This window comes from Orcinus orca, chromosome 14, assembly GCF_937001465.1.
Source record: "Orcinus orca chromosome 14, mOrcOrc1.1, whole genome shotgun sequence".
Taxonomy (NCBI): Eukaryota; Metazoa; Chordata; class Mammalia; order Artiodactyla; family Delphinidae; genus Orcinus; species Orcinus orca.
Window position 1 is genome coordinate 60,581,770 of NC_064572.1, and position 27,002 is coordinate 60,608,771.

General features: G+C 43.3%; 1 protein-coding gene across 1 annotated transcript; it reads left to right on the forward strand.

The window, feature by feature from the left end:
* On the forward strand, positions 1–26,978 carry PI4K2A (phosphatidylinositol 4-kinase type 2 alpha). Its single transcript, XM_004268416.4, has 9 exons — positions 1–617; positions 7,481–7,681; positions 11,988–12,119; positions 12,486–12,639; positions 17,244–17,305; positions 18,999–19,098; positions 20,078–20,211; positions 20,704–20,763; positions 24,542–26,978. Exons 1-9 carry the CDS (start codon positions 183–185, stop codon positions 24,701–24,703), a joined length of 1,440 nt encoding a protein of 479 aa, XP_004268464.1. The 5' UTR covers positions 1–182; the 3' UTR covers positions 24,704–26,978.
* The last annotated feature ends 24 nt before the right edge of the window (positions 26,979–27,002 follow it).

The following is a 27,002-nucleotide window of genomic DNA, read 5'->3' on the forward strand; positions in this document are numbered from 1 at the left end:
TACCGTTCGCCCGCGAGGGGTCGTGTCTACTCGTCGCCAAGTAAACAGGGAAGGTAGGGGCGGGGCCAAAGAGGCGTCGGGACCTGGTTGGCCCGGGGAGGATTGGGGGTTTCGCGGATTGGTCCCAGCCGGGATCTCAGCTGTGTGAAGCGCACCGGGTCCTGGAGCCCGCGGCCTGAGGGATGGACGAGACTAGTCCACTCGTGTCCCCTGAGCGGGCCCAACCTCCGGACTACACCTTTCCGTCCGCCTCGGCCGCTCACTTTCCGCAGGTGCCGGGAGGCGCGGTCCGCGTGGCGGCGGTGGCCGGCCCGGCCCCCTCTCCGCAGGGCTCGCCAGGCCACGACCGGGAGCGGCAGCCACTGCTGGATCGGGCCCGGGGCGCGGCGGCCCAGTGTCAAACCCAAACCGTGGCGGCGCAGGCCCAAGCCCTGGCCGCCCAGGCCGCGGCGGCCGCGCACGCCGCGCAGGCCCACCGCGAGCGGAACGAGTTCCCGGAGGACCCCGAGTTCGAGGCGGTGGTGCGGCAGGCCGAGGTGGCCATCGAGCGTTGCATCTTCCCCGAGCGCATCTACCAGGGCTCCAGCGGAAGCTACTTCGTCAAGGACCCTCAGGGGGTGAGAGCGGGCTGGGGACCGCGACCGCTGGCATCTGGGAGGGTGGGCCTGTCCGGGGAAGTTTGAGGGTTCGCACAGCCAGAGGGAGAACGGGGGTTTGAAAGGCTAAGAAATGGAGAAACTTCACAGTGCAGAGCCCCTTGGCAGGATTTTGGAATTCTACTGAGGACTGGAGACGGATAAGCTGTCCGGAATGAAGAAATAAATCAGAACTTATTTGGTAGGGGAAGAGTGAGCGGAGAATGAAAAGAGGAAATTGACCAGATACAGGCGGGGGGCCCTGCGGTGTGATGGGGCAGTCGGCCTCTGGACAGAGACGCGCGGGGAGATGCTGCTTTCTAGTAGGTTCCTTATTCGGCCACTGACGTACTGTTTTGAGCTTTGAGCCCGTCCTCTCTTTTTGGACTGAACCAGTGTTGTCGCTGTTCATTGAGGAGGACGGGTGACCCATCAGGGGCTCTGAGGGTTCATTCCCAGCCTTCTCTGTTGTGGGGACGTCTCCTGCCACCAACCCAGGCCCCTTATTGGCAGACGTTTGTTGTAAGGGTGGGTGGACTCATCAGTTTCATTTGTCCTGGTTATTGCTCACTTCTGGGAAATTGTTCAAATCCTTCTTGTGGCTCCTCAGTTTAGAATGTGAAGTTTGAGAAACATGGGACTGTCAGCTACTTTTTACTTTCATTTCTCACCCAGGACTGTCAGCAGTTTGCTTTTTTAACAAAGGCGGAATGTTTGTTTGACCTTTATTTTGCCCCTTGTATGTGTTTAAAGGGGGATGGGATGGGGCATGGAGTGACCAGGGCGGCTGAAAAGTGACCTTTATTCTTTTGATAACCATAGGAGAATTTAAGACATTTAGATCAAACTAGAGGTATCTTTGGAATATCAATGAGTCAAAAAAAAAAATCAAATCTTCCCTGTTAAAGTTCTCAGATGGACCAGAATGGTTTATTGGGAAAATGTATTATTGTTATGCTTATTAAAATGATGGGTATCAGAGCTCCCTCCCATTTTCTCTGCATCTCTCTTGTGTGAACTCTTGAGATGGGTGGTGTGTTCTTTTGGCAGGAGTGCTGTGTGGCCAGGATGGACTGTGACTTGTAGCTCTTGGTTAGGTTCATTGAAGGATTCAGTTAATTCTCCCAGATGTTGTTGTCCCTGAATTATCACCAAGAACCAGAGAGCAATTCTGCCATCAAATCAGTTAACATAAACTGAGACGGGGGAAAGCTTTGAGAGTAGTAAGTCTTTCAAATAAGGGAGCAGTGAGTTAAATCGAAAGCTCAAACAGGAACCATCACTTGTAGAAGAAAAGAAAGGTGGGTGTCCTGAGGTTTAAATGTTAGCAAGATGTTTTCATCTTTTTTATTTAGGAACCAGAGTGAGATCTAAGACATGAATGGATTTTATTTTATTTTGTAGTTGTTTGCTTGTTGGCTGATGTAAGAATGGGCTAAGATTATCTTTGTTAGGTATAGAAGCAGGAGGAAGGTTTTTGTTTTTCTTTCATGACACTGTTACAGCTCCACTGTAACACTGGAAGTGTGTCAGGTCAGCAGAGAAGTGTTCTGGTGCTCTGACAGGTGGGAGTAATATGATCTCTCAATTCTAGCTGGCAGGTAAAGTACTACCACCTCAGTACATAGGCCACAGAGAATGACACACTATGGGTATGCTTCTTGGTGATTTGCAGGATCTTAGTCTCTCAAATTTCCTGGCCACTGTCCTTTCTTAGAGGGGAAGTCAAGACACATATGACTGGATAAAACTTATTAGTGTAACCATCCTGTTCACACTGAGGAAAATGTGGTTCAGAGCAGAGGATCACTTCCTAACTGCTATGGTGGGTTATACTGGACCACAGACTCACTGTAGTTAGTTTTGTCATCTTTGGCCCTGCTGCAAATGTGTTTAACTATTTTATTTAAAAATACGTAGATAGCATTTACTGTATGCCAGGTACTATTTAAAATGCTTTACAAATAATAATTCACTTAGTACTCATAACACCTTCAGGGGTAGGTACTATTATTGCCCCCACAGATGATGACACTGAGGCACACAGTATACCTAATTTGCCCAGGGTGTCACAGCTGTTAAGTAGGAGGCAGGATTCAGACCCAGGCAGACTGGCTCCAGAGTTCATGCTCCTAACTACTATGTCCTGCTGCCTCAGAGTTAGTCATCTGAATCTCTGGTTTCTCTTTTCAGCTACCATATTGGTTAAGACTAAATTTGGCTGTGTGTGACAGAAAATTTAAAATAATAGTAACTTGAATAAAAGTACATTTGACTCTCCTAAAAGAAGTCTACAGACTGCTCAGAGCTGGGATGGCATTTTCCTTTATCATGGATGCAGTATGAACAATATGCATCCAACCGTCCGGCTGGTCAGCCATCCCTAGCATGTGGCTTCCACTTCGTGATCCAAGATGGCTGCTCAAACTGCAGACATCTTGCCTGCTTTTCAGCCAGTTGGAAGAAGGAGAGGGAGAGGAAGAGGGAGAGGATGCCCTTTCCCTGTAGGACGTTTCCTAGAAGTTGCACCAGACTCTTCTCCTTACATTCCATCGTCCAGAACTTAGCTGCAGTAGTGGCTGGGAACTGCAGTCTTCATTTTGCCCAGCTAAAAATCAGGGACCTGTGTCCAAGGAAGAAGAGGGAACAGAGATTGGGGGAACCAGCAGTTTCTGCCACAGGTACTTTGGAGCTGGACAGTCTGAAAAGTTCTTAAAGATAACAGCCCTGATTCCATTTCCCATTGTAGGGTGGTTCCTTCCTCAGGATGAGCAAGTAAGGGACCTGGAACAGTAAGATGGAAAATGCTAGATCAGGAGTCATGGTAGAGTGCTCATATTACCCTCCTCATCTACATACATCCTTGTGCTTCAGGTCTCATGCTCAATCATCTACGAAAGTATTTTTTGAGAATTTTCTGTTTTGAGAGGCTAGTAATTCTAGGTGTTCATGTTGCCAAAACATAGAACAGCATGTGATTGACTAGTTTATTGGGAGGAGTAAATGAGATACCACACATGAAAGCCCCTGGCCTAATTCCTGGTGCTTAGCAGGAGTTCAGAGTGTTTTGTTTCGTTTTTAAGTTACATGCCCACTGACCTCTGGATTAAGCTTTCTTGGATACGTGGCACTGAATAAAGCAAAAGTAGTATAATTCTGAGATGATCCTTTCATATTGAGAATAGTAATTCATTAGATAATGCTCATTGGTGTTTGTGACACAATTCTACAGATACTGCTCACATGTTCTAGGAGCTTGGCCTTGTATCAGTAATTTTCAACCTTTTAAAAATACTTCATTCACCAAGAGTTTGTCATGAAAACAGTACAGTATTATTTTCCATTTTTCAAATATAAAATTATGTTGTAATATTGAATGTGTTTCTTCTAACCACCTGTGCCCTACAGGAAATTTTGATGTCCTAACATTCGGTTGAGAATGACACTAATAGCCAAATAAAGAATAAAGATCTCAAACAGAGTAACTTATTTATTACTAAAATGTTAAGACACAGTCATGTTTGTATACCATATATATAGGTGTAGTTCTGGAGATTTTTAAGCATCATCTACCATCTGTTATAGGGAGCTGTCCCAGGCTACAAGTTGTAATGGATGAGGCAGGTTGGGTCGATGGCAGTGGATAGGAAAATAAATACAGGCTGAATCTCTTTTATTACATTCTACTTACAGCCCATCTTCTTTCAGGGTCTCATATATTTGGAGTAGTCCATCCCTCTCTTTTGTAAAAGTGAACTTGTAAATAAGGCTTCTCTACCTAAATAGCTAAGTCAAAGAATGCTGTTTCCATCCAACCTCTACAGAATACAGACTTGCCTTTTTCACTTTCATTTCCTTATGAGTGTACAGCAGAGATTTCCAGGGGTCTCATGTTGTATGATATTGAAACACATTGAATTTTAAAGATGTGAGAATACAGTTGTCTTTTATTGAGCCAAACATTAGAGATTTGCAAAATGTAAAACAATGCCAGTCTTCTCACTAAATGTTTTTTAAAATATAGTTATTTCTCATAAAAACATGTCACTTATGTTAACATGTAATAGGCTTATTTTTATGATTAGGTGAATTAATAAATAGTTTTAACATTTTAGTTTTAATTTCTAGTATAGCAAATATAGATTTTACCCATGTATATAAAAGCTTTTGGGGTCTTTAATAGTTTTTAAGAGTTTAAAGGGGCCTTGAAACCACAAAGTTTGAGAACCGTCCACTTGTGTTTACCAAACTTAAAAAACCCGTTTATTATGCGTGATTTTTGCGTATTTCACTGCATAGTATGAGTGATGTGCTTGAGCTGTGTTAGATTTTAGCACAGCATAGTGCCCTCCTCCGTGGGGCTGCTGCATAGATCTAGGAACCCCTTTTGGGTTCCAGGTTTCAGTAACTGGTTGCGGGTCTGGCACCAGCCAGTGGGTGGCCCCTTGCTTCCTTGTGCAGTGCTGTTTTTATCCCCAAGTTCATGCATTGCTGCTACTTGAGCTACCTGCACCTTAACCCCTTTATTAAAAGGGGTTTTAGTAAGTGGGTGTTAAGGGAGGGTGTTTTTAAAATATTGACATCAAACTGAAGCTTTCTAAATGTAATAAAGGAATTGAAAGCATATTAAAGAAGAGAAAGGTTGGTGAAACAAATTAGGCAGTAGTTATTTTCTTTCTCAACCAAATATTGGTGGGTGGCTTTAGAATTTGTTTTCTATGAATTAGGAGAATATTCTTGAGTATTCTGTAACACAGTTGATTATTTGACGTTAACATTAGCTTTGGAAATTAGGCCAGAGGCTGCTTTATGTGTCTGTCTAGGAAACCCACAGAGTGCTGATGCACTGTCTTATAAGAACTAGGTACTGAGCAAATGTTGGCAGAATTGAATTGAACTGAGGCAACGCTTAGTCCTGAAAGGCACTTGTCTCCCCTTCTGTCTGAATGTCCTTCTGTTCCTCCATCCTTCCCACCCTACCATTCCCCTATTTGTCCATTCCAGGCATTATTATTTAATGAAACTCTTGTAATACTGAGAGAACCACGATTACTAATGCTTTTAGAGTCAACAAAATGCTTTCTGATTCTCCTTATGGTGGAAGGAAATTGAGAAGTTTGAGAGGTCAGTCTATAAAAGATGCTTGGCTGCAATGTTGGCCTTCAAGTTCTGCTTTCTTTTCTTTTCTTTCTTTTTTTTTTTTTTCCGGCTGCACCGTGTGGCTTTCGGGACCTTAGTTTCCCGACCAGGGATCAGACCTGTGCCCCCTGCAGTGGAAGTGCAGAGTCCTAACCCCTGGATTGCCAGGGAATTCCCAAGTTCTGCTTTCTTTAAGTGGAAGTATTTAAGCCTTAGCCCTGTTATTTTTCAGCCTCACTAATAGTAGGAATGTCTTGGTTTCCCTTTCATTGGGGACCAGCTTGCAGAACTCCACATTGTGCCTCAGTTGAACTGACTGGTGGGTTCTGGGATGGGCCTCAAGTTGTACTGTGGTTTCACTGCCCAGGTTCCAGAGAGTTACATTGGAGTCATCAGTCATTCTCTGTATGGTAAGCCACTTACTACTGCTGCTGTGTGATTCAGAGCCCAGGGTTCCAGGGGTACAGAGACAGAGAGGACGATTGCTAAAATAGGCCTCTTCCTAGCCACTTTAGATAAGAATGTAATTCTGAAGACTTAGAATATGAATATATGCATTTGACTTTTTCTGGTGAATAAGTAAGTTTGTTTATCGTTAAGAATAAACTGATTCTTTTGGAGGAGGAAAGTTCTGTATTTCTCTTGCCCTCTCAAATCCTTGCAAGGCTTCTTGAAGGGACTGTCCTCAAGATTGACCAGTTATTGTTTTAGACATGTGCCTAGCCAGTTCCTAATATGAGTACTTAATGCAGTCAGGTGGATTTGTGTTTTTTGCTGTGACCAGCCATTCAGGAAGTGACACCCACAGGAAAATGACTTATGACCTAGACTAGCTTGAGTTGGCTGTGGGGTAAGGGGAGAGGGAGAGTCATATGATATAAAGATGAATCACTTGAATAGCATATTTACTTTACTTTTCTTCCTTTGAAAGTACCAGCTTGGGGACTGGAAGGAATGACATAAATATAAAACCACCTCAGAGGGCTGACTGGCTTGGGGAGGAAACCTTCAGGAGGGAAGGCCTTAGTTTCTAGATTGCAGCAGCATCCCATAGGTCCAAGGATCTTTGAGGATTAAGTTACTGTCTGCTAGAGAAGATGGATCTTAATCTTTGTGGCCTCTCATGTCCTGATCTCTTGCCTATCAGAATTACTTAAAAGAAACCCATTCTAACTAGGTAGCAGATCCTTTTTCCTGCTGTGATTTTTCTCTTCCATTGCTTTCTTAGTTTGTCATTCCTAAACTTTTTTAAGGTTTCTTAACACGCGGAGGGGGTGGGTGTGGAATAGTAAGGCCGATAGAGGAAGCTACCATTGATGAAAGAACTTTCTTAACCTCATTCTATAAGACCTTACTAATTTCCTTTCAGCTGATACTTTTTTGAGTCTTTCCATAATTGATGCAGAACAACAGCCTGTATGAGTGTACCTTAGAAGTTGGGGTTTGATGGTGTTAAAATCTGTTGTACCGTATATACCAGACTTGGCATCTTCTCTGGCCTCAGCCCTTTCTGGCAGGGGGTTTCTCAGCTGCTCATGTGAGCTGGTGTCTTCCCCTTACAAGCCGGGGGAGAAGCCAGTGTCTAACTGTACATAGGGATTGTCTGCCTATGCCCTCTCATTTCTTTCTAGATTCCTGCTGACCTGGTCTGTGAGCTACTTTAATCAACTTGCCTTTAACATCCTCTTTTTCTTTTGTCTCTGTAGAAAATCATTGCTGTTTTCAAACCCAAGAATGAAGAGCCATATGGGCATCTTAATCCTAAGTGGACCAAGTGGCTGCAAAAGCTGTGCTGTCCCTGCTGCTTTGGCCGTGACTGCCTTGTCCTCAACCAGGGCTATCTCTCAGAGGCAGGGGCCAGCCTGGTGGACCAAAAACTGGAACTCAACATTGTACCCCGTACAAAGGTTAGTCTCCAGGAAGCCTTACTGCCTGGCCAGAGTTTTCCTGGACCTAAGCCCTGCTACGTGTTAGTGGGACTGCTAGATCCAGTGACAGCTATTTGTGCCCTGAGTCTAGGGTTCTCAGCCCTTTTTTTTGGTGGGGGTGGTAGGTTTCAGCTCATGGTTTGATCATGTGATGAAAGCTATCCTGAGAAGGATACACATAAATTTTCTGCACACAGTTTCAGGAAGTTCACTGACCTGATGCACATGTATGGACTCCCTGGGTCTTTGGATCCCACGTAACCCCAAGCTGGTTAGAAACCTAGCTACTTTTGTAGCTTACTCTGTTAGATTTCTGAGCTATTCCAGGATTTAGATACAGTCTAGAATGGACTAGCTGATGTCAGCTAAGCACTAATGCAAGGTATGCCAAGGAGGACTCTAGGATTGGCTGAGGGTTAGAGTAAAGGTCTGGCCTGAACACCTACAGGGAACTGACATGAAATTCTCCTCACCCATCTTTATGCTATGGAATTCTGGTACTTGTCTGAACATAACAAAATCGGGTTCCCAGATCCAGGCAATTCCACACTTAGAATGGATTTGTACATACCTTGTATGTGTTATAGACTTAGCTGAGGTTCTATTGAAGGGTCTGGACCATACCCGCCCCCTGCCCCCTCGCCCCCTCGCCTCTTGCAAAAACATGCTTTAATATAGAATTTATTGCATACAATTTCAGGAAGTTTACTGACACTAGGTTAAGAACCCCTGTACTACAGGGTGTCTCATGAAACCTTCCAAGGGTTCTGAGGGGAAGAAATCTGCTTGTCAGCATATGAACATCTAAGGACACGTCGTCACTCATTTAGTGTGTGGCTCCCTGAGATTTAGTAACAATTTAAGGGGGAACTCTGATCTGATGCTTTAAGGCTGCAGGGGCATCTTTGTATCTCTGGGTCTTAATCCTCTTTGAAAATCTGATAAAAGCTATAAATCTTGTTCCCACAAAAAATACATATATTTTCAATTATTGCATATAATTTCAGGAGGATGGTTCATAGACAAGTTGAAGTCTACCCTTTGACTCATAGGATCTAGATTAAAAACCCCTGCTTAAGGTTTTCTTTGCCGGTTTAGATAGCAGGCTGTGGGCAAAGAGCCTGATCAGCAGACAGGAGCTTCCCTTCAAATCTGTTTTTTCTGTTTTCCCAGGGTATGTTAGAAGAAAATGTGATTGTTGTGGATGTTTAACTGTGTCTGCTCCTTTGCCACCAAACTTCAAATAAGCCAACTAATTTGTTAAGGTTGTAGAAGTCAGGGACCACTTCTTGAAATTTCCTTCTCTCATTCTCAGCACCTAGCAAAGTACTATACTTAAAGTAAGCATTCCTTAAGTACCAGCGGAATCAGTGGATAGATAGCAAACCATGAAAAAACAGTAACAGAGATCCCCCAACCTCAGGCCAATGGAGAGAATGTTTGATTTTAGTTCTGGGCTTGTAGCTCCCATCTGACACCTAAGTCACTGCCTGGCCTTGTGCAGCTCATTCCTTCCCTTTATACTTAGTTCTCTCTGTGTGCGTATAGTTAAACGGCACATTGAACATCTTGTATGATAATTAAAGCCCCTAAGATCTCCTGCCTAACCTGAAATCCTCCTACTAGGCCCCTCGTAGACTCTAGAAATGCTTCTAAGTACTCCTTGCATATCACTGTAATTTCCTTTCTCTGCTAGGTAAATAACAGACCACCCATGCCCTGTGCCTGTCTGCTTTGCCTGTGCTTCTCGAGTGCAGTGCCTAAGAACCAGAGGGCTTGAGTCCAAATTCTGGTGCTGCAGCGCTTCACTGGGTGACCCTTGGGCAAGTCACCCCCACAGCCCCTGCCCATTCAGTCTCCTCACTATAAAAATAGGGACATAAAGAGGTCCTACTTTAGAGAGTGGCTATGAAGATTGCACAAGTTAATCCATGTTGAACATGTAGCCCAGCAGCTGACACAGTGTAAACACTCCATACATCTTTGCCTGTGGTATTTTTATGACTATTCTAATCATTAATGTCACATAATCCCTTTCTTCCCTATCTCTGGGCTTCCTCTTTCCCTGTTAGAGAACCTTAATGAGGACTGAGGATCCTTTACATCAAAAAATCAACAACAAAAACACTTGTCTTCCATGAGACTGAGATGAGACAGAACTTTGCAAGCTTAACATACATTTGTGAGGCTTTCCTGGTGGCGCAGTGGTTAAGAATCTGCCTGCCAATGCAGGGGACACAGGTTCGAGCCCTGGTCCGGGAAGATCCCACATGCCGCGGAGCAGCTAAGCCCGTGTGCCACAACTACTAAGCCTGTGCTCTAGAGCCCGCGAGCTACAACTACTGAGCCTGCGCTCCTAGAGCCCATGCTCCGCAGCAAGAGAAGCCGCAACAAGAGAAGCCACTGCACTGAGAATCCCATGCACCACAATGGAGAGTGGCCCCCGCTCAACGCAACTAGAGAAAGTCCATGCACAGCAACGAAGACCCCCCAGTGCAGCCAAAAATAAATAAATAAATAAATAAATAATGCTAAAACAAAACAAACAAGCCAAAGAAACCCACATATATTTGCAAGCTTTACATTACAGCTGTTGGACAATAGTAAGAGGAAATCTCTCCCCTCCCTCCGTCCCCACCCTTGTGATAGGATTCTATCCAGTTGATCAGAGCATCTGTCACTATGGAAACGGGGCTCACGCTGAGATGGAGCTTCAAGCAGTAAGGCTGTAATTCTCACTCGATCACTATCTCTGCTCTCTGTTCCTGCAAGGTTTCAGGTTGTGATAGTTTCATTAGTCATAGGGAAAGAGTGATTTGTTACAAAAATTGATCGAAAATAAATCTCATGGGGGGAAAGGGTGGTTTATGGCTTGAGAGCCAGTGTTTTCACCATGGAAGCTGGCAAGGTAGTCTTAGGAAAGCCTTTTTTCCCCTTTATTCCTGTGCCTGTGTTTCCAGATTTGTAAGGCAGAGAGTGCTAACCTACAGTACTTTGCACATATGTTTTAGGTACTCTGTTAAAACTGGATGGATGGATGGATGGATGGGAGGAAGGGAATTATTTTATGCTGTCTCTGAGATTTCGGGGGCAAAATAATTAGTTATTTGTAATGAATTTTGCAAGGCTTAGGAAAAGAAAGAATTTTCTTATAAATTTGATTTTAGGTATTTATATGGTAAAACTCACTTATAGCTATCTCTGAAAGAAGCTCGTAACTTATTCATTCATTCACTTAATAAATGAGCATGTGCCAGGCACTGTGTTAGGTACTAGGGATGCTAATGTAAATAAGATGTTCTCATCCACCCCACATTTCTTTAGTCTTAAGAAACAAGTTAGGTATACAAATGGATAATCACGAGACAGTGTGATAAGTGTGATAATGGACACACATATGGATTATGGATTACAGTGATATCACTGCAGTTTGACAATCAAGTGTAATATTGGTGGCCTATTAAAAAAATTTTTTTGAATAGGTTATGCATGCATCTAGTGCAAAAATTACAGTAAACAAAGAAGAGTAATTCAGCCTCTCTCCCACCCCTGTCTTCCAGCCACTTGGTTTCCTTCCTCAGAGGCAGCTGTTATTACTAGTTTCTTGTGTAATATTCTAGATACAGTCTATGTAAATATATAGCAACTCACTAAAAATTAAAACCAATTTTAATATTTGTTTAATTTTTGAATGTAAATAATTGTACATAGTACAGAGTTCAACAGGAAATAAAAGGGTATAGAGTAAATTGCAATTTGTTTTTATTTGGAGAGAAAATAGGCACTGGGCCATCTTCTCCTAACCCAGGAGGTAGCTGTAGTGGTCAGGGTAATTCATGCTAGCTGCTGTAACAACCCCTGAATTGCAGTGGTTTAACACAGTAGGAGTTTATTTCTTGCTCACATCAAGACCCATGCTAGTTAGGCAGCTCTCCTAGATCCCATGTCACTCCAGGTAGCGGCAAGAGATCTGGGATCTTTCCATGATGTGGTTTTGCCAGCTCAGCTTCATTTCCAGCTGCACAGATTGGGGAACGTGAGCTAAAGATCATGGGAAATTTTAGGGGCCAGGCCTGGAAGTAGTGGGCATACATCACTTTGTCAACATTCTCTTGGCCTGAACTAGTCATATACTCTATTCTGGCAGCTAGAAAGGCTGAGAAATGCATTCCTTCTATGTGCGGAAGAGGAACAGTGTTGGTGAGCATCTAGCTATTCTCTGCCATAGTGGTATAGTTCCTTAAATTTGACTCTAACCTAGGTGTCTCTTCTATTTCCACTGTAGGTAGTATACCTGGCCAGTGAGACCTTCAACTATAGTGCCATTGACCGAGTGAAGTCCAGGGGCAAGCGGCTTGCGCTGGAAAAAGTGCCAAAAGTTGGACAGCGGTTTAACCGCATCGGGCTACCGCCAAAGGTATAGACTGCGCCTAGGTGGCTTACCAAAGGTGATGATTTATAGTGGCATAATCATCCAAGTGATGAAGCAAGGTGTCAACAGACTTATCTATGGACTTTTGAATAGTCTGCCGGGAGGCTTCTGTCTTGCTCATTTCTGTTAAGGGCCTAAGGTTTGAGGAATAATTCTCCAAAGAGACCCTAACTTTCTCACTTTACTCCTCTGGACCATTTAGCTGGGCTTCTTGAATTTGGATGAGCAATTACTGTCACAACCCTTTCCTGATATAAACTCCACAGGGCCTTAGTGGGTACCTGGCTTACTCCTGGGATCTTTGCACTTGGGCTGTAAGGAAATACCTTTATTCTTCCTTTTTGATTGCAGGTTGGTTCATTCCAGCTCTTTGTTGAAGGGTACAAAGATGCAGACTACTGGCTACGTCGTTTTGAAGCAGAACCTCTCCCTGAGAACACTAACCGGCAACTACTGCTACAGTTTGAGCGGTTAGTGGTGCTGGATTACATCATCCGCAACACTGGTGAGCAGCTGTGGGTGGTCCTGTGCCCTGTGCCAGACTGTGATGAGGCACGGGGGAGACCTGGAGGCTTGCAGAGCTTAGTATCAGAGTACCCTATCAGGATGGGTTTAGTCTAAGACATAAGGGTTATGCACATTTGGAGAGGGTCTTGAAAATACTTTTCCTAGACAAGCCTTGTTCAGGCACATCATGTGTAGTTATCAGGAGGGGTGAGTATTTATGTTTTATCTTTGCCTCTTTCCCGGTCCTAGACAGAAGACACTTTGGCTCTTCCAAAGCAACGTGAAGAGTCCTCTTATCCTTGATCTCTAGTCATTCATGGTAGCCCAGCCTATCACAGGACAGTTTTGTCTTTAAGTACCTCATCTAAGTGGACTTATACAGCATTTTCATTCTCTGGCTGGCTTATTCACTTAGCATAATGTCCTCAAAGTTCATTCATATTGTAGGCTGTGTCAGAATTTCTTTCCTTTTTAAGGCTGAATACTAGTCCATTGTGTGTATATACCACATTTCACTCATCCATTAATCTGTCTACAGAAACTTGCTTCGTGGTTGCTTCCACGTTTTAGCTATTGTGAATAATTCTGCTATGAACGTGGGTGTACAAATATCTTTGAAACCCTGCTTTCTGTTCTTTTGAGTGTATACCCAGAAGTGGAATTGCTGTATCATATGGTAATTCTATGTTGCGAATTTTTTTAGGAACCGCCGTACTATTTTCCATAGCAGGTGCACCATTTTACATTCCCATCAGCAGTGCACAAGAGTTCCAGTTTGTCCACATCTTCACCATCACTTGTTATTTTCTGTTTTTTTGATAGTAGCCATCCTAATAGGTATGAGGTGGTATCTCATTGTAGTTTTGATTTGCATTTCCCTAATGATTAGTGATCTTGAACATCTTTTCATGTGCTTTTTGGCCATTTGCATTTCTTCTTTGGAGAAATGTCTGTTCAAGTCCTTTGCCCATCTTTGAATCGGGTTGTTTTATTTTTGTTGAGTTGTAGGAGTTCTTTATATATTCTGGATATTAATCCCTTATCAGATACGTGACTTGCAACTATTTCTTCCCATTCTGTGGGTTGCCTTTTTGTTCTGTTGATAGTGTCTTTTGATGCAATTAATTGAAAATTTTTCATGAAGTATTATTTTTCCTTTTTTTAGTCTATGCCTTTCGTGTCATATCTAAGAAATCACTGCCAAATCCAATGTCATGAAGCTTTGCCCTATGTTTTCTTCTATGAATTTTATAGTTTTAGGTCTTAGATTTAGGTCATGAATCCATTTTGAGTTAATTTTTGTATATGGTGTTAGGTAAGGATCCAGCTTCATTCTTGTGTATATAGATATCCAGTTTTCCCAGCACCATTTGTTGAAAATACGGTCTTTTCCCTATTGAATGGTCTTCCTATCCTTGTCAAAAATTGTTTGATCATAAATGCAAAGGTTTATTTCTAGAGTCTCTATTCTAGTCCATTGGTCTGTCTTTATGCCAGTACCACACTGTTTTGATTACTATAGCTTCGTAGTAAGTTTTGTAGTAAGTTTGAAAGTTTTGGAGGAAATGTGAGTCCTCCAACTTTGATCCTTTTCTGGATTGTTTTGGCTATTTGGGGTCCCTTGAGATTCAATATGAATTTTAGGGTGAGCTTTTCTATTTCTGCAAAAAAGATCATTGGGATTTTTATAGAATTGCATTAAATTTCTAGGTTGCTTCACTTCAAGTAGTATTGATGTCTTAACAATATTAAGTCTTCCATTCTATGAACATAGGGTGTCTTTCCATTTATTTATGTCTTCTTTAATTTCTTTCAGCAATGTTTTGTAGTGTTCATTATGCAAGTCTTTCACCTCCTTGGTAAACTAATTTCTAAGTATTTTATTCTTTTTGATGCTATTGTAAATGGATTTCTTTCTTTCTTTCTTTTTTAAAATAATTATTTATTTATTTGGCTGCGCTGGGTCTTAGTTGTGGCACATGGGATCTTTGTTGCTCTTAGTTGTGGCACATGGGATCTTTGTTGCAGCATGTGGGATCTTTTAGTTGCAGCGTGCGGGATCTAGTTCCCTGACCAGAGATCGAATCTGGGCCCCCTGCATTGGGAGCACAGAGTCTTTTTTTTCTGTTTTTGTTTTTGGCTGCATTGGGTCTTCATTGCTGCACACAGGCTTTCTCTAGTTGCGGCGAGTGGAGGCTATTCTTCATTGCGGTATGTGGCCTTTTCATTGCAGCGGCTCCTCTTGTTGCGGAGTACAGGCTCTAGGCGTGCAGGCTTCATTAGTTGCAGTGCGTGGGCTTGGTAGTTGTGGCTCACGGGCTCTAGAGCGCAGGCTCAGTAGTTGTGGTGCACGGGCTTAGTTGCTCTGCAGCATGTGGGATCTTCCCGGACCAGGGCTTGAACCTGTGTCCCCTGCATTGGCAGGCGGATTCTTAACCACTGCGCTACCAGGGAAGTCCCTGGATTTGTTTCTTAATTTCCTTTTTTGAATTGTTCATTGTTATTGAATAGAAATACAACTGATTTTTGCAGTCGACTTGGTATCCTGATACTTTTGCTGAGTTTATTTATTGGTTTTAACAGTTTTTTGTGGAATCTTTAGGGTTTTCTACATATAAGATCATATCATCTACAAACAGAGATAATTTTACCTTTTTATTTCCAGTTTGGATGCCTTTTATTTCTTTTTCTTGCATAATGCTCTGGTCTTTCAGTACTATGTTGAATAGAAATGGTAAAAGTGGGCATTTTTGCTTTGTTCGGGATCTTAGAAGAAGAGCTTTTGGTCTTTCACCACTGAGTATGATGTTTGCTGTGGGTTTTTCATGTATGACTTTTATTATTTTGAGGTACTAGTCTGCTGGTGATTAATTTCCTATTTTTTGTTTGTCTGAAAATATCTTTATTTCAGCTTCATTTTTGAGGAATATTTTTGCTGGGTATAGAATTTGGGATTGGCAATTATTTTCTTTTAGCAGTATTTAAAAAACATTCCGTTATCTTCTTGCTCCCATGGTTTCTGTGGAGAAGTAAGTCGTCCATATTACTGTTGCCTTTTCGAATGTAATCTGTCTTTTTCTCTAGATTTTTTTGAGATTTACTCTGTGTTTGGTTTTCAACATTTTTACTGTGATATACCTAGGTATATTTTCCTTTGTATATACAGGCTTCCTTGAATCTATAGTTTGATATGTTTTGTCACTTTTGGAAAATTCTCAGCTATTGTCTCTTTAAATATTACTTCTGCCCATTTTTCTCTCTGTTCCTTCTGGGACTCCAAATTATATGTTGTTAGATATACATTCATGTATATATCTTTTTTTCCTGGGTGCTTTATTCTGGTTTATTTCTTGTGGTCTGTCTTTCAAATCACTACTTTCTTTAGCACAATCTGCTATTAAACTTATCTATTGAGTTCTTAATTTTGTTAACTGTATTTTTCATTTTTTGAATTTTTATTTGATTCTTTTTATAGATTCCTGTTTTCTGCTGATGTTCTTAATCTTGCCTTTTATCTTCTTAACCATATTAAGGATTTTACCTTGAACATTTCAGAGTCTATATGTTCATTATTTGGGGCCCCTGTAGATTTGGTTTTAATTTTCTTTTGTTTTTCTTGTTTTTATTTGTGTCATGTTGTCTCTTTGTATACCTCGTTATTTTTAATTGTCAGATATTGTATATCAGAAATTATAGAAACATTTGGAGGCCTGAGATGTTGGTATAAATCCTGTCTGGAAAGAGATGTTTGCTTTTGGCAAGCAGCTAGGGTCATCAGCAACCCAGGATCGCTTTAACTTCAGGTATTGCTGGGAAATTCTGCTTACTTCCAGGGTTGTAGCCTTTCAGGTTTCAACCAAAAGCATGGATGATTTATGAGGGTTCCCCCACCTTATCCATCATCAGGCTACAACTTTGTCTCCCTGGGTCCCCAGCGCTATTAGAACACTGTTCTACCTCGCAGCCACCTCTTCCCAAGTCAGCAGGTGCTGTAAGAGAAAAGAAGTCACGAATGCTGGACTCCCCTCTCTGGATTACCTTTTTCTCCCAGATCATGACACTTTAACTCTTAAGGGTCTTATAAAATCTCCACTGCCTTCAAGAGATTTAAAAATATTTTATCCAGGGACTTCCCTGGCGGTCCAGTGGTTAGAACTCCACGCTTCCACTGCAGGGGGAGTGGGTTCAATCCCTGGTCAGGGAACTAAGATCCCATGTGGCGTGGCCCATAAATAAATAAATAAATAAATAAGAATAAAAATATTTTATCTCTTTTTTGTAGTTATACTTAGTAGGATGATTGGTCCCCAAGTGTCCAGAGTATCTAGTTCATCATTGCTGAAAGTGAAAATCACCCCAGTTTTTTTTGGCGATACACGGGCATCTCACTGTTGTGGCCTCTCCCGTTGCGGAGCACAGGCTCTGGACGCACAGGCTTAGCGGCCATGGCTCATGGGCCCAGCTGCTCCATGGCATGTGGGATCCTCCCGGACCGGGGCATGAACCCGTGTCCCCTGCATCGGCAGGTGGACTCTCAACCACTGCACCACCAGGGAAGCCCTACCCCAGTTTTTTCTACTAACTTCATATTTCTGTTCACAGATCGAGGCAATGACAACTGGCTGATTAAATATGACTGTCCAATGGATAGTGCTAGCTCTCGGGTAAGTGGTTGATCTATATCTTGAAGGAGAGGATGAGGTGTAGTATATGCATAATATGAAAGCATGTAGTGGGGTGATACTTAGGTCACATAAGTTCAGAGGAATCAGGATAGCACATGTCTTTAAAATTGATAGGTTAATATTTGGAAGAGCTTTTCTCAATTTGTTTTTTAAGGAATATCCTGCTAATGATAGGGATAGACTGAAGAAAAGTACAAATAAGTTTGGAACATATTACATACTTTGTGCCTTTTTTGGAGATTCACATTGCATAGTAGCACAGTAAAGGTCTGAGAAATAGTGCGTTAGTGCATCTGTGTGATTTTGTTTGGCTCAGTGATTTCTAAACCTTTTGACCATGGAATACTTTTCTCACAAGAATACAATACCACAGAACATCAGTTTAGAAAAAGCTGCTTCCTGCAACTTTCTTTACCCTCTCATTGCTTTTATACTCCACCACACTTCCCCATCCCTGTTCAATCTGCACATTTAAAAAAATTAGCAGGAAGGCTACCTGGAGAAGGAGAGTGAGGTTGGCTTTTATTCTTTATAGTGTTTTTTTTTTCTTCCAGCTTTATTGAGATATGATTGACATATAATATTGTACAAGTTTAAGATGTACAATGTGATGATTTGATGTATATATTGCAAAATGTTTACCACAATAAGATTAGTTAACACATCCTCGTAGTGTTTTTACTTCCTTTTGTAATAGTGGTTCTCAAATTCTGTACATCAGAATCACCTGAAGAGCTTACTAAAAATAGTACAGATTCGGGGGACTTCCCTGGCGGTCCAGTGGTTAGGACTCTGTGCTTCCAGTGCAAGTGGTGCGGGTTCACTCCCTGGTTGGGAAACTAAGATACTACACACTGGGCAGAGTGGCCAAAAAAAAAAGTACAGATTTTATTGGGTTGGCCAAAAAGTTCACTCGGGTTTTTCCGTAAGATAAGTACAAGCCTTTCCTCCATTAGGTCTGGGGTAAAACTGAGGATTTCACACCTTAAATAAGGTATCCCAGAGGATTCTGATGCAGGTATCCTGGACCCACATGCCTGTTCCTGTGGTGGCACTAGTTAACCTGAACATGGAGCCAAGTAGACAGTCATGGGAATGTCTGACATGGGCTGCTGTCACAGGCAGTCTGCTCCGCTCTCTCTGCATTCAGCTCTCGTCCTTTTCCTTTTAATGTATCACTGAAGCAGGGGAACAGACTCCCTTATGCAAGAGCAGCCAGCTGTTATCTTCCATGGTTCCGTTATCTTACTAGAAAATGTGGTCACCACCACTGAAGTGGCATCTGAGTCAAGGTCCACACCAAAGGACCTTGTCTGACTGATAATTGACTTTTCTTTCTTTTTTTTTATACTCGCAGGATTCTCACTGCCTTTCCCTAGGAGGAATGGCTTATAGTTATCTTTTGTTATTGTCATTTCCCATGTTACCAAGGACTGTGGCAACTCTTGGGGAAGGGCACCTTTTCTAAGATAAGAAAGGGACTCCGGGAAGCTTGAATTAGCCAAATCAAAGTGCCATGAATGTATTAAGTCGGGTAACAATATGGAAACCAGTTCAGAGGTTGAGTAAGGACTGATGCCTGAGGAGGTTGAGATGGGATGCTTTGCTGCTATTTTAAAGGGCCTGGGGCAGGTGGGACTCAATAAATATTTAATCTTCCCTTGCTCTTCAGGACACAGACTGGGTGGTGGTGAAGGAGCCTGTTATCAAGGTGGCTGCCATAGACAATGGGCTGGCTTTCCCCCTGAAACATCCTGACTCCTGGAGGGCGTGTAAGTCTCAAGACCGCTATGGTCTGGCTCTTTTCTTGCTCAGTCTCAGTTTTCTTATGTGTGCAATGAAGATAATAATTCCTCTATCACAGGATTGTTCTAAGAATTAATGAAATAATGCAGCTCATGCACTTGAGCACAATGGCTGGCACATGGCAACTACTCCATAATGTAAGCTATTATAATTTTTACCTTACATTATTCCCATTTAAAGCACAGAGTTGAGTTTTCGCATCTCTGCTTTGCATTTTTCTTATTCTTTCTGAGGACTGTCTTATCATAATTTATTCTATTTGTGTTTCTAAATACAAGCTGCTGTCAGTGTTCTGTCTTCCATGTTGACATTCTAGAAGCCAGCCCCTGCCCCATTATAACTGAGAAACCTTTAGAAAGGGAAAGATACAAGTAGAGGGTCACTAGTCCCTTTGCAGTACTTGTCTGTCTTTTCAGAAGGAGCATCTCAATGTTTCGGTGGCAAGTAATTGCTTCTAGATAGGCTTACATCTTGGAAAGTCATATAATGTCTGGGAAAGAGCACAGGCTCAGGGATTAGGCAGACCTGGGTTTGAAGCCCAGTTTCTCCACTTACTGTGTAACCTTTAGGGTTAACAGCCCCTATAACTTTTTTTTTTTTTTTTTTTTTTTTTTTGCGGTACGCGAGCCTCTCACCGTTGTGGCCTCTCCCATTGCGGAGCACAGGCTCCGGACGCGCAGGCTCAGCAGCCATGGCTCACGGGCCTAGCTGCTCCCGTGGCATGTGGGATCTTCCTGGACCGGGGCACGAACCCGTGTCCCCTGCATCGGCAGGCGGACTCTCAACCACTGTGCCACCAGGGAAGCCCCCCTGTAACTTCTATTTTCTGTTGTGTTTCAAATAAGAGCAGTATCCTACTTTTGCCAGTGCTCTGATAGGTGGAGGACATAGATGGGCAGGGATTTTTTCAACACCAGCTTTGCTTTTGACTTTTCCTCTTTTCAGATCCTTTTTACTGGGCCTGGTTGCCCCAGGCAAAAGTCCCATTCTCTCAGGAGATCAAAGATCTGATTCTTCCAAAGATATCAGACCCTAACTTCGTCAAGGACTTGGAGGAGGACCTATATGAACTCTTCAAGGTTAGCCCTGGGAACCTCAGCCTTATAACCATATAGAAGAAAGAATTCCAGTGGTTTTTCTAATTGGTCCTGATACAAGCCCAAAGAGAATGGAAACGCCCTTCTGGCTTGTGTTAGCCAATGAAGAGCAAGATTCCCCCCTGTGGACAGCAAGACCTAGTTTGAGTTGGTTTGAAAAAAAATTGGCAGCTGTGATGAATCACACTGGTTTGTGTCATGTGGCTGCAGTGTATCTGCAGAGCTCTCATTTTCAAATGGAGCACAGCACCTGGAGTTCTCTAGAGTTAATAATGAGACTGAGGACAAAATAGTTACTTGTTCTCTATTTCCCTGTCTGTGAGACAGGGAGTTCTTGGGGTGGTGGTTAATTTCACTAAGTCTCTGAAGCTTCATGTAGGTTCTCTTTATTAGAAAGTTTCTAACTGGGGGAGGAAAATGGGTTCTTCTGAGGGATTCATGCAGGTTCCATCTCCTTCTGCCCTTCTTTTGCAGAAAGATCCTGGATTCGATAGGGGCCAGTTCCATAAGCAGATTGCTGTCATGCGGGGACAGGTAAGCCTGGGACATCCTCCTGGTGTCATCCCTGGGATCTCTCTGAGAGGGTTTTATGCTCATGTTGAGTAAATGTGTAAAGCTTGTATTTTAAACCCATTTTAGTCTATGCCATACATATTTGTAACTCTCCGTTAACACCTGAGGGGGAAAGGTAGCCATCCCAAATCTCCCACCTCTTCCATGGTATCTGGTGCTTGGTGAAGCACTTACTATGTGCTTAGCTCTGTGCCCCTTGCTGGATAGTTCATTGGTAAATTTACCTGGTGGTCTGTGTCCTCAAGTTGTGCAAGGCAGCCATGTGCCTTGGTGGTCAAGAGCTAGGCTCCGGAGTCAGACTGCTGCTTGACCATTCCCAGCATTATGGCCTTGGGCAGGAGTCTCTGCTTCCTTGTTTATAAAATGGGACAGTAATCATACTTTGCATAGTTGGCCAGAGGATTACGTAAGATAATGTGTATCAAGTGTTTAGTAAAAACAATGCGTGGCACATGGTAAGCACTCAGATGCTGGTCATGGTTATAAGTTTTGTTGTTATAGTTACAAGCCATATTATTTCTTTTTTCTCCACTTCACCTTCAAAGAGAACCAAGGAAACCCCCAGGGTGTTGTTGACTTTCCAAAGCATAGTAAAGAATAGCTTGAAAATTGTCTAAAAACTCTGTAGGACACTGACATTCTGCTTATCACTTTGAAGTCTTAAAGATAGCTGGGATGGCTTAGTGGTTAGGGCACAAACTGGTCAGAGTGCCTGGTTTGAATCCTGGCTCTGCCATTTACTAGCTATGAGGTCTTGGTTGAGTTACTTAATCTCTCCTTTTAGTTTCTCCATCTGTAACATGGGATTAATAACAGCACCTACCTCGTTGGGTTATTATGAGATAAATCATTGAAAACAGTTGGAGTAGTGCTGGTGTACTGAAGTACTCAATATGGGTTAGCTATTTTGATTATGACTTTGTATACAGCTTCTCACATCTTTGAAGGACAAGAGGGTGTTCTCGGTCATAATTATACATTTACCTCTTTCTTCCATTTAGCAAAAGGCTTCTGGTGAGAGCAACTCTTGAGCTTACCGAGCCCATCTTCTCTAGATATGGGACAGACAGGTTTTAAGAGCTGCAGTTATTATAGCTGCCTGAATACCATAACATGGTCTTCCTACATTTCCCAAATAATGTAAGGGCCCAGTTAGGCTGGCAGAATTTGTAGAAACCTTAAAAGCCACGTGATGTCGTCTGGTATTATGGAACTCAGCATAAAGGAACAAACTTCTCAAGTTTATGTAGGCTGTACCTCTGTCCCTATTGTAGTTTCTTCTCTACTCCCTTCCCAACTCCAGTCTCTTGCCAACATCATAGCAATCTTCCTCTCATGATATTTAGTTAGGACCATTATCTAGAGTAGCAAAAGGCAGGGTGGGGGCGTGGATTGAGAGAGTGCAATCTTAGCTTTCTTTCCAACTTGTGCTCTTAATGCCCTTTGAGGGCCTGTGGCATCTTATAACCTAGAGTGCCTCCCTCTGAAACCATAAGGTTCCATGAGCGTCCAGCTCCTCCTCCTAGCATGCAGGTGAAAGGAAGGCACCACCTTCTACCTACCTGAGCTGTAATCACAGAGTGGGCTGTACAATGGCCCAGAGTCAAAGGTGAAGAATGAGGAACCCCTAGAGAGATGGAGTTGGGGGATAGAAGTTGTTCCTCACCATAAAGGCTTCTAACCAGGAGTTAGATAAAGAATGCAGAGTCTGAGGGAAAGCTTCTTTAGATAACATTTTCAAAGACAGTATTTCTTTTTTGGCATTATGTGCCTGCTATAAATTTTTCTTCAACTTTTTAATTTGAAACACTTCAAACCTCAGTAAAATTGAAAGAATGAGTGGGGTCTTCTAGACTTCACCAATTGTTACATTTAGTTAGCCACGTTTGCTTTATCTTATTTCTCTAAATATTATCTATCTGAATAGTATCTATCTCTATATATCTATATAACTTCTCTCTTTAATGTATCTATATAATTTATCTCTCTCCCTAGATAGATAGATTTTGTTTGTTTGGTTTTGGCCAAATCTTTTGAAAGTAAGTTGTAGACAGTTTGACATTTTACCCCATTTTAAACATGCTGGAAAGGTGGCTTCTAACCCAAAGAACCAAAGAAAGCACAGGGAGACCCAGCCAGGGCAGGCGTGAACTCCTGTCTCTTAAGTTGGGCGGGTCTCCTGCACAATTCACTCTGATTCCATTTGAAGCTCCTTTTAGTTCTCTGGCCTGATCTTGGACTCAAGGCTCTTGGAAGCAGTGTAGGGTGCTGGCAATACCTAAACAATGAAGTAAAAAAGAAATTAATTACTGGTAGGATCAACTTCTCACTTCTGACCTCTGTTCCAGGTGAATCTCTGCCTCTTTTGGGGCAGCACTTGTAGGCCAAGGATATTTATGGCTTGAGGCCTGTGTGATATGGGGGTGCCGCCTAGCTTCCCCTCCCATGTGTCTGGCCTGGCTGTGAAAATCTTCAACATCCAGTGGTTTAAAGAAGGCTGTCATAGGACAACTTCAGCTTTTGTACTGTCCTACCAGGGACGATAAATGGTGATGACTATGATTTTGACAAGGGGAAGAAAATGTGTTCCTTTGGACACATATCTGTAATACATGTAAAATACAGACAAAAACTGGAAAGGAGCTGAATGCACTGTGGCATCTTGGAACAGAAAAAGAACAGTACTGGAAAAGCTAATGAAATCCGAATTAAGCCTGGAGTGTGGTTAATACTAATGTTCCAATGTTGATTTCCTAGTTTTGGTAAATGTACCACTGTTATATAAGATGATAAAATTAGGAGAAATTGGGTAAATGGTACATAGAAACTGTCTGTACTATCTTTGTAACTTTTCAGTAAGTATAAAATTATTCCAAAGTAAAAGTTTTATTTAAAAAAAAGATGATGAAAAGACAGCATGAGAGGGACAATTCAACTGAAATGGCTTTTTTTTGTTTAATACATGGTCTTTGTAGGAAAATCAGAAAATAAGGATAAACAAAAATCACCCTATCTCTAGGTCACCTTCCTTGACCCAGAGATAATCACTGCCAACTTCCAGACATTTTTTCTCTGTAGATAAGTAGATAAGAAAATAAAGGTAGAGTCACACTATAATACTGGTTCCTTATCTCCTTTGTTTTCCATCTAAGACATTGTGATCAGTTTTCCATGCCAAGAGAATATATTTTTTAACTGCTTGTTTCTAATCCCTTATTAGCTGATCCCATACTCTCAGGTATTTATATCATTTTCACTGTTACAAACAATACTGCACTGTATTGATTGAAACTAAGTGTTTTGTGCATGTCAGTGATTGTTCCCTTAGTCATTAAAAATGGAGTTGCTGAGTCAGAGGGCCTGTTCACTTTTAAGCCTTTATGTTCCACTTGCCTTTCTGAAAAACTGTCCCACGATCCAGTCCCACAGCCACGTCTCTGAACTCTCCCCAGCTGAGTCATCATCGTCGTCTTCTGTATCTTTACTAACTAGAAGGGCAAAAAAATAGGAGGTATTTGTTTTCATTTGTATTTTTTCAACGAGTAGAGAGGTTTCCATTTTCTGTATATTGCCCACTTATATTCTTACTTTAGTAAATAGCCTGTTGGTACAATTTTCCATTAGTGGATTGTTTATTTTTGTTTTGATTCATAGGAGCACTCTATCTGCAGGTCTCCCTTCAGAGGCAGACCAGAATGCCTAGGCTTTGCCCTCACTGATCTCATTTTTCCCACTGCAGATCCTAAATCTGACCCAGGCCCTGAAAGACAACAAGAGTCCCCTGCACCTCGTCCAGATGCCACCCGTGATTGTCGAGACGGCCCGTTCCCACCAGCGATCTGCTAGCGAGTCCTACACACAGAGCTTTCAGAGTCGGAAGCCCTTCTTTTCATGGTGGTAGCCCCACAGGCAGACAAAGGCACATTGTCTGAGACTTGGCCTGGGAGAAAGCCTGGGGAGCAGGTTACAGGAAGAGCCAGAGAAGCCGGCAGAGATCAGTGCCCTTAAGAGCCCTCCCTGTCTGCTCACCACCCCCTCAGAGCTTTCCCAAGCACGGGGAGAAGCACAATCAGAAGGACAGTGTGTGCTGTTGGGCCCTTCTGAGAGCTGGCGTAGGGGGGCTGGCGCTCCGTGCAAGTAGTCCAGATGCCCGGGAAGGAGCATCTCCCTTCCAGCATCTCCTGGGGGAAGGCTGGGAAACTCCCTTCCCTTCCTGACACCCTGCTCTGTAGCTATTCCTCATTATATTCTGCATCAGAAAAAACCAAATACAAATTTAAATATAAAACCCAGGCAGAATCCCAGAACCTCTTATAGCAGAAAACCTCTGATCCAGACCTAAATTTGCATGGGCCCAGACATCTAGGTGTCTCACAGTTCCTTACCCCCACGGACCAAGGCAGCTAGGTGACTCGCAGTGCTGGGACAGACAGAAGCCACACTTCCTTTCGGTTTTCTGCCAAGTCGTCTTCCCCTTCTCCTCCCACTGGTGCAATAGGCTGACTCCAGACACGATTCTCACAGTGGGGAGACTTTTGCTCTAGAACTCCCAGCAGTTTTACAGTGATGGTATAGATCACCTCTGCTCCCTTCCCTGCTGGGGACCCAACCCCTCTAGTCTAGGCCTGTAGGTTGCTTGTCACTCAGGCAAAGGCAGGAGGGAGGAAGTTGACTCCCCAGCATGCAAATGTGATCCATACCACCTGGGTATATGCTGGGAACTGTAATGGTCTATGGGTGAACTTATCCGAGCCTTGCTTCCTTAGTCCTTGGCCGTAGCCAAAGGTAACAAACTCTCCCAGTCTGCTAATTTGTTCCTGTTGTTTTAGATGTTTTGTTCTCAACTCTTGAGTTAGTGCTTCAGTTCTGGGTTCTGGAGTGGCTCTCGATGAGGGTTCTGGGGTGGGTCTCAGCACATAAGAGGACAGGATATTAGGTCCTTGGACTTCTTTTTCCGCTACCACTGTTGCTTGCTGGAGGTAACAGGACTTGTGTTCCGCCTCCTGGTTGGCAGCTTCCCTTTGCTCCCCCACTTCTTGTTCCAGGCCAGTTTTTCCACGGCTTCTTGAGAAAGGCAGGGCCCTAAGGAGAGAGGCCTTCACACTGCCCCCCCCCCGTGGCTGCCCAACCCAGTGTGCATCTTCTTGCTTCCATGTCTCTCTTCCCTCAGCTGTCCCCCTTACCAGCTGTCCGAGCCCTTTCTACACCAAAGCAAAGAATGGCCTCAGGGGGGAGTAAAGAGGGTGCCACCCGTGGCTATGGGGCAGCCCTGTGCTACTGGACGTTTCAAGTTTCCGGCGTCCTGCGATTGGTCAATCAGCTTTGGAAAGAAACTATCTCGAAGGTTTGAAGAACAACCAAAGAAAGGGAGCAAGGACTATGGCTGTGTTCCCTCTGCTTGCCTAGCTCCCGCCATGCAGGAGGTGTGCAGCTCTCTCGTCAGCTGCGCCAGGCTGGGCACCTTCCAGTCCAGCCCCCAGGAGCCAGCTTATCCTGGGCTTCCACCCCGCTGACAGGAAGTCTCTGGAGCTGGGTACGCATGCCCTGTGGACAAGGCACAGCTCCCCACCGGCCCCAGCCCTGACAATCCCATTGTGCCGACCCCGACTTTGGCCTTAGGGATCATTTTTGCGAGAACATGGGAGCAGCAGGGCTCCCAGAGGCCGGAGAGGACCCAGGTGTGTTTAACTCTCCAGACATCTGTGTGCAAACGTGTTTGTGAAGCCCCCACCTGGGTGTTGAGAGAGCCTGAGCAGTCTAAAGAGCCCGGTGCTTCCCTCACTGAGCAGATCTGCACATTGTCCTCAGGCAGACCAGCTCTGGGATGAGAAGGATATTGGGTCCAATGTAAGAGGGAGCTGGTCCCAGTCCTGGCAGGCCAAAGAGTATGGGGCATCCTTTCCTGGCCCACATCCGTTCTCCTTGAAGCCTGTACTCAGGTTGCCTTGAATGTGGACTTTGGGAGAGCTAGGGCCCAGAGTGCCGGGGCAGGCTTCTGGGCGGCACTCGAGGAACCGCCCGGCCCTCTGCCAGCCACAGGCCCTGTCTCCCAGTGTCAGGGAGTAGAGGCTGGGCTGTAGAGTGCTGCTGCCTCTGTACTGTTCTAATGCACTGTAGAAATTGTATGTAATGTATTTAAATCAATGCAGATGTATGAATAACAAGTCCAATTCTGACCTTTTTTGTCTAGTTTTCTTTGG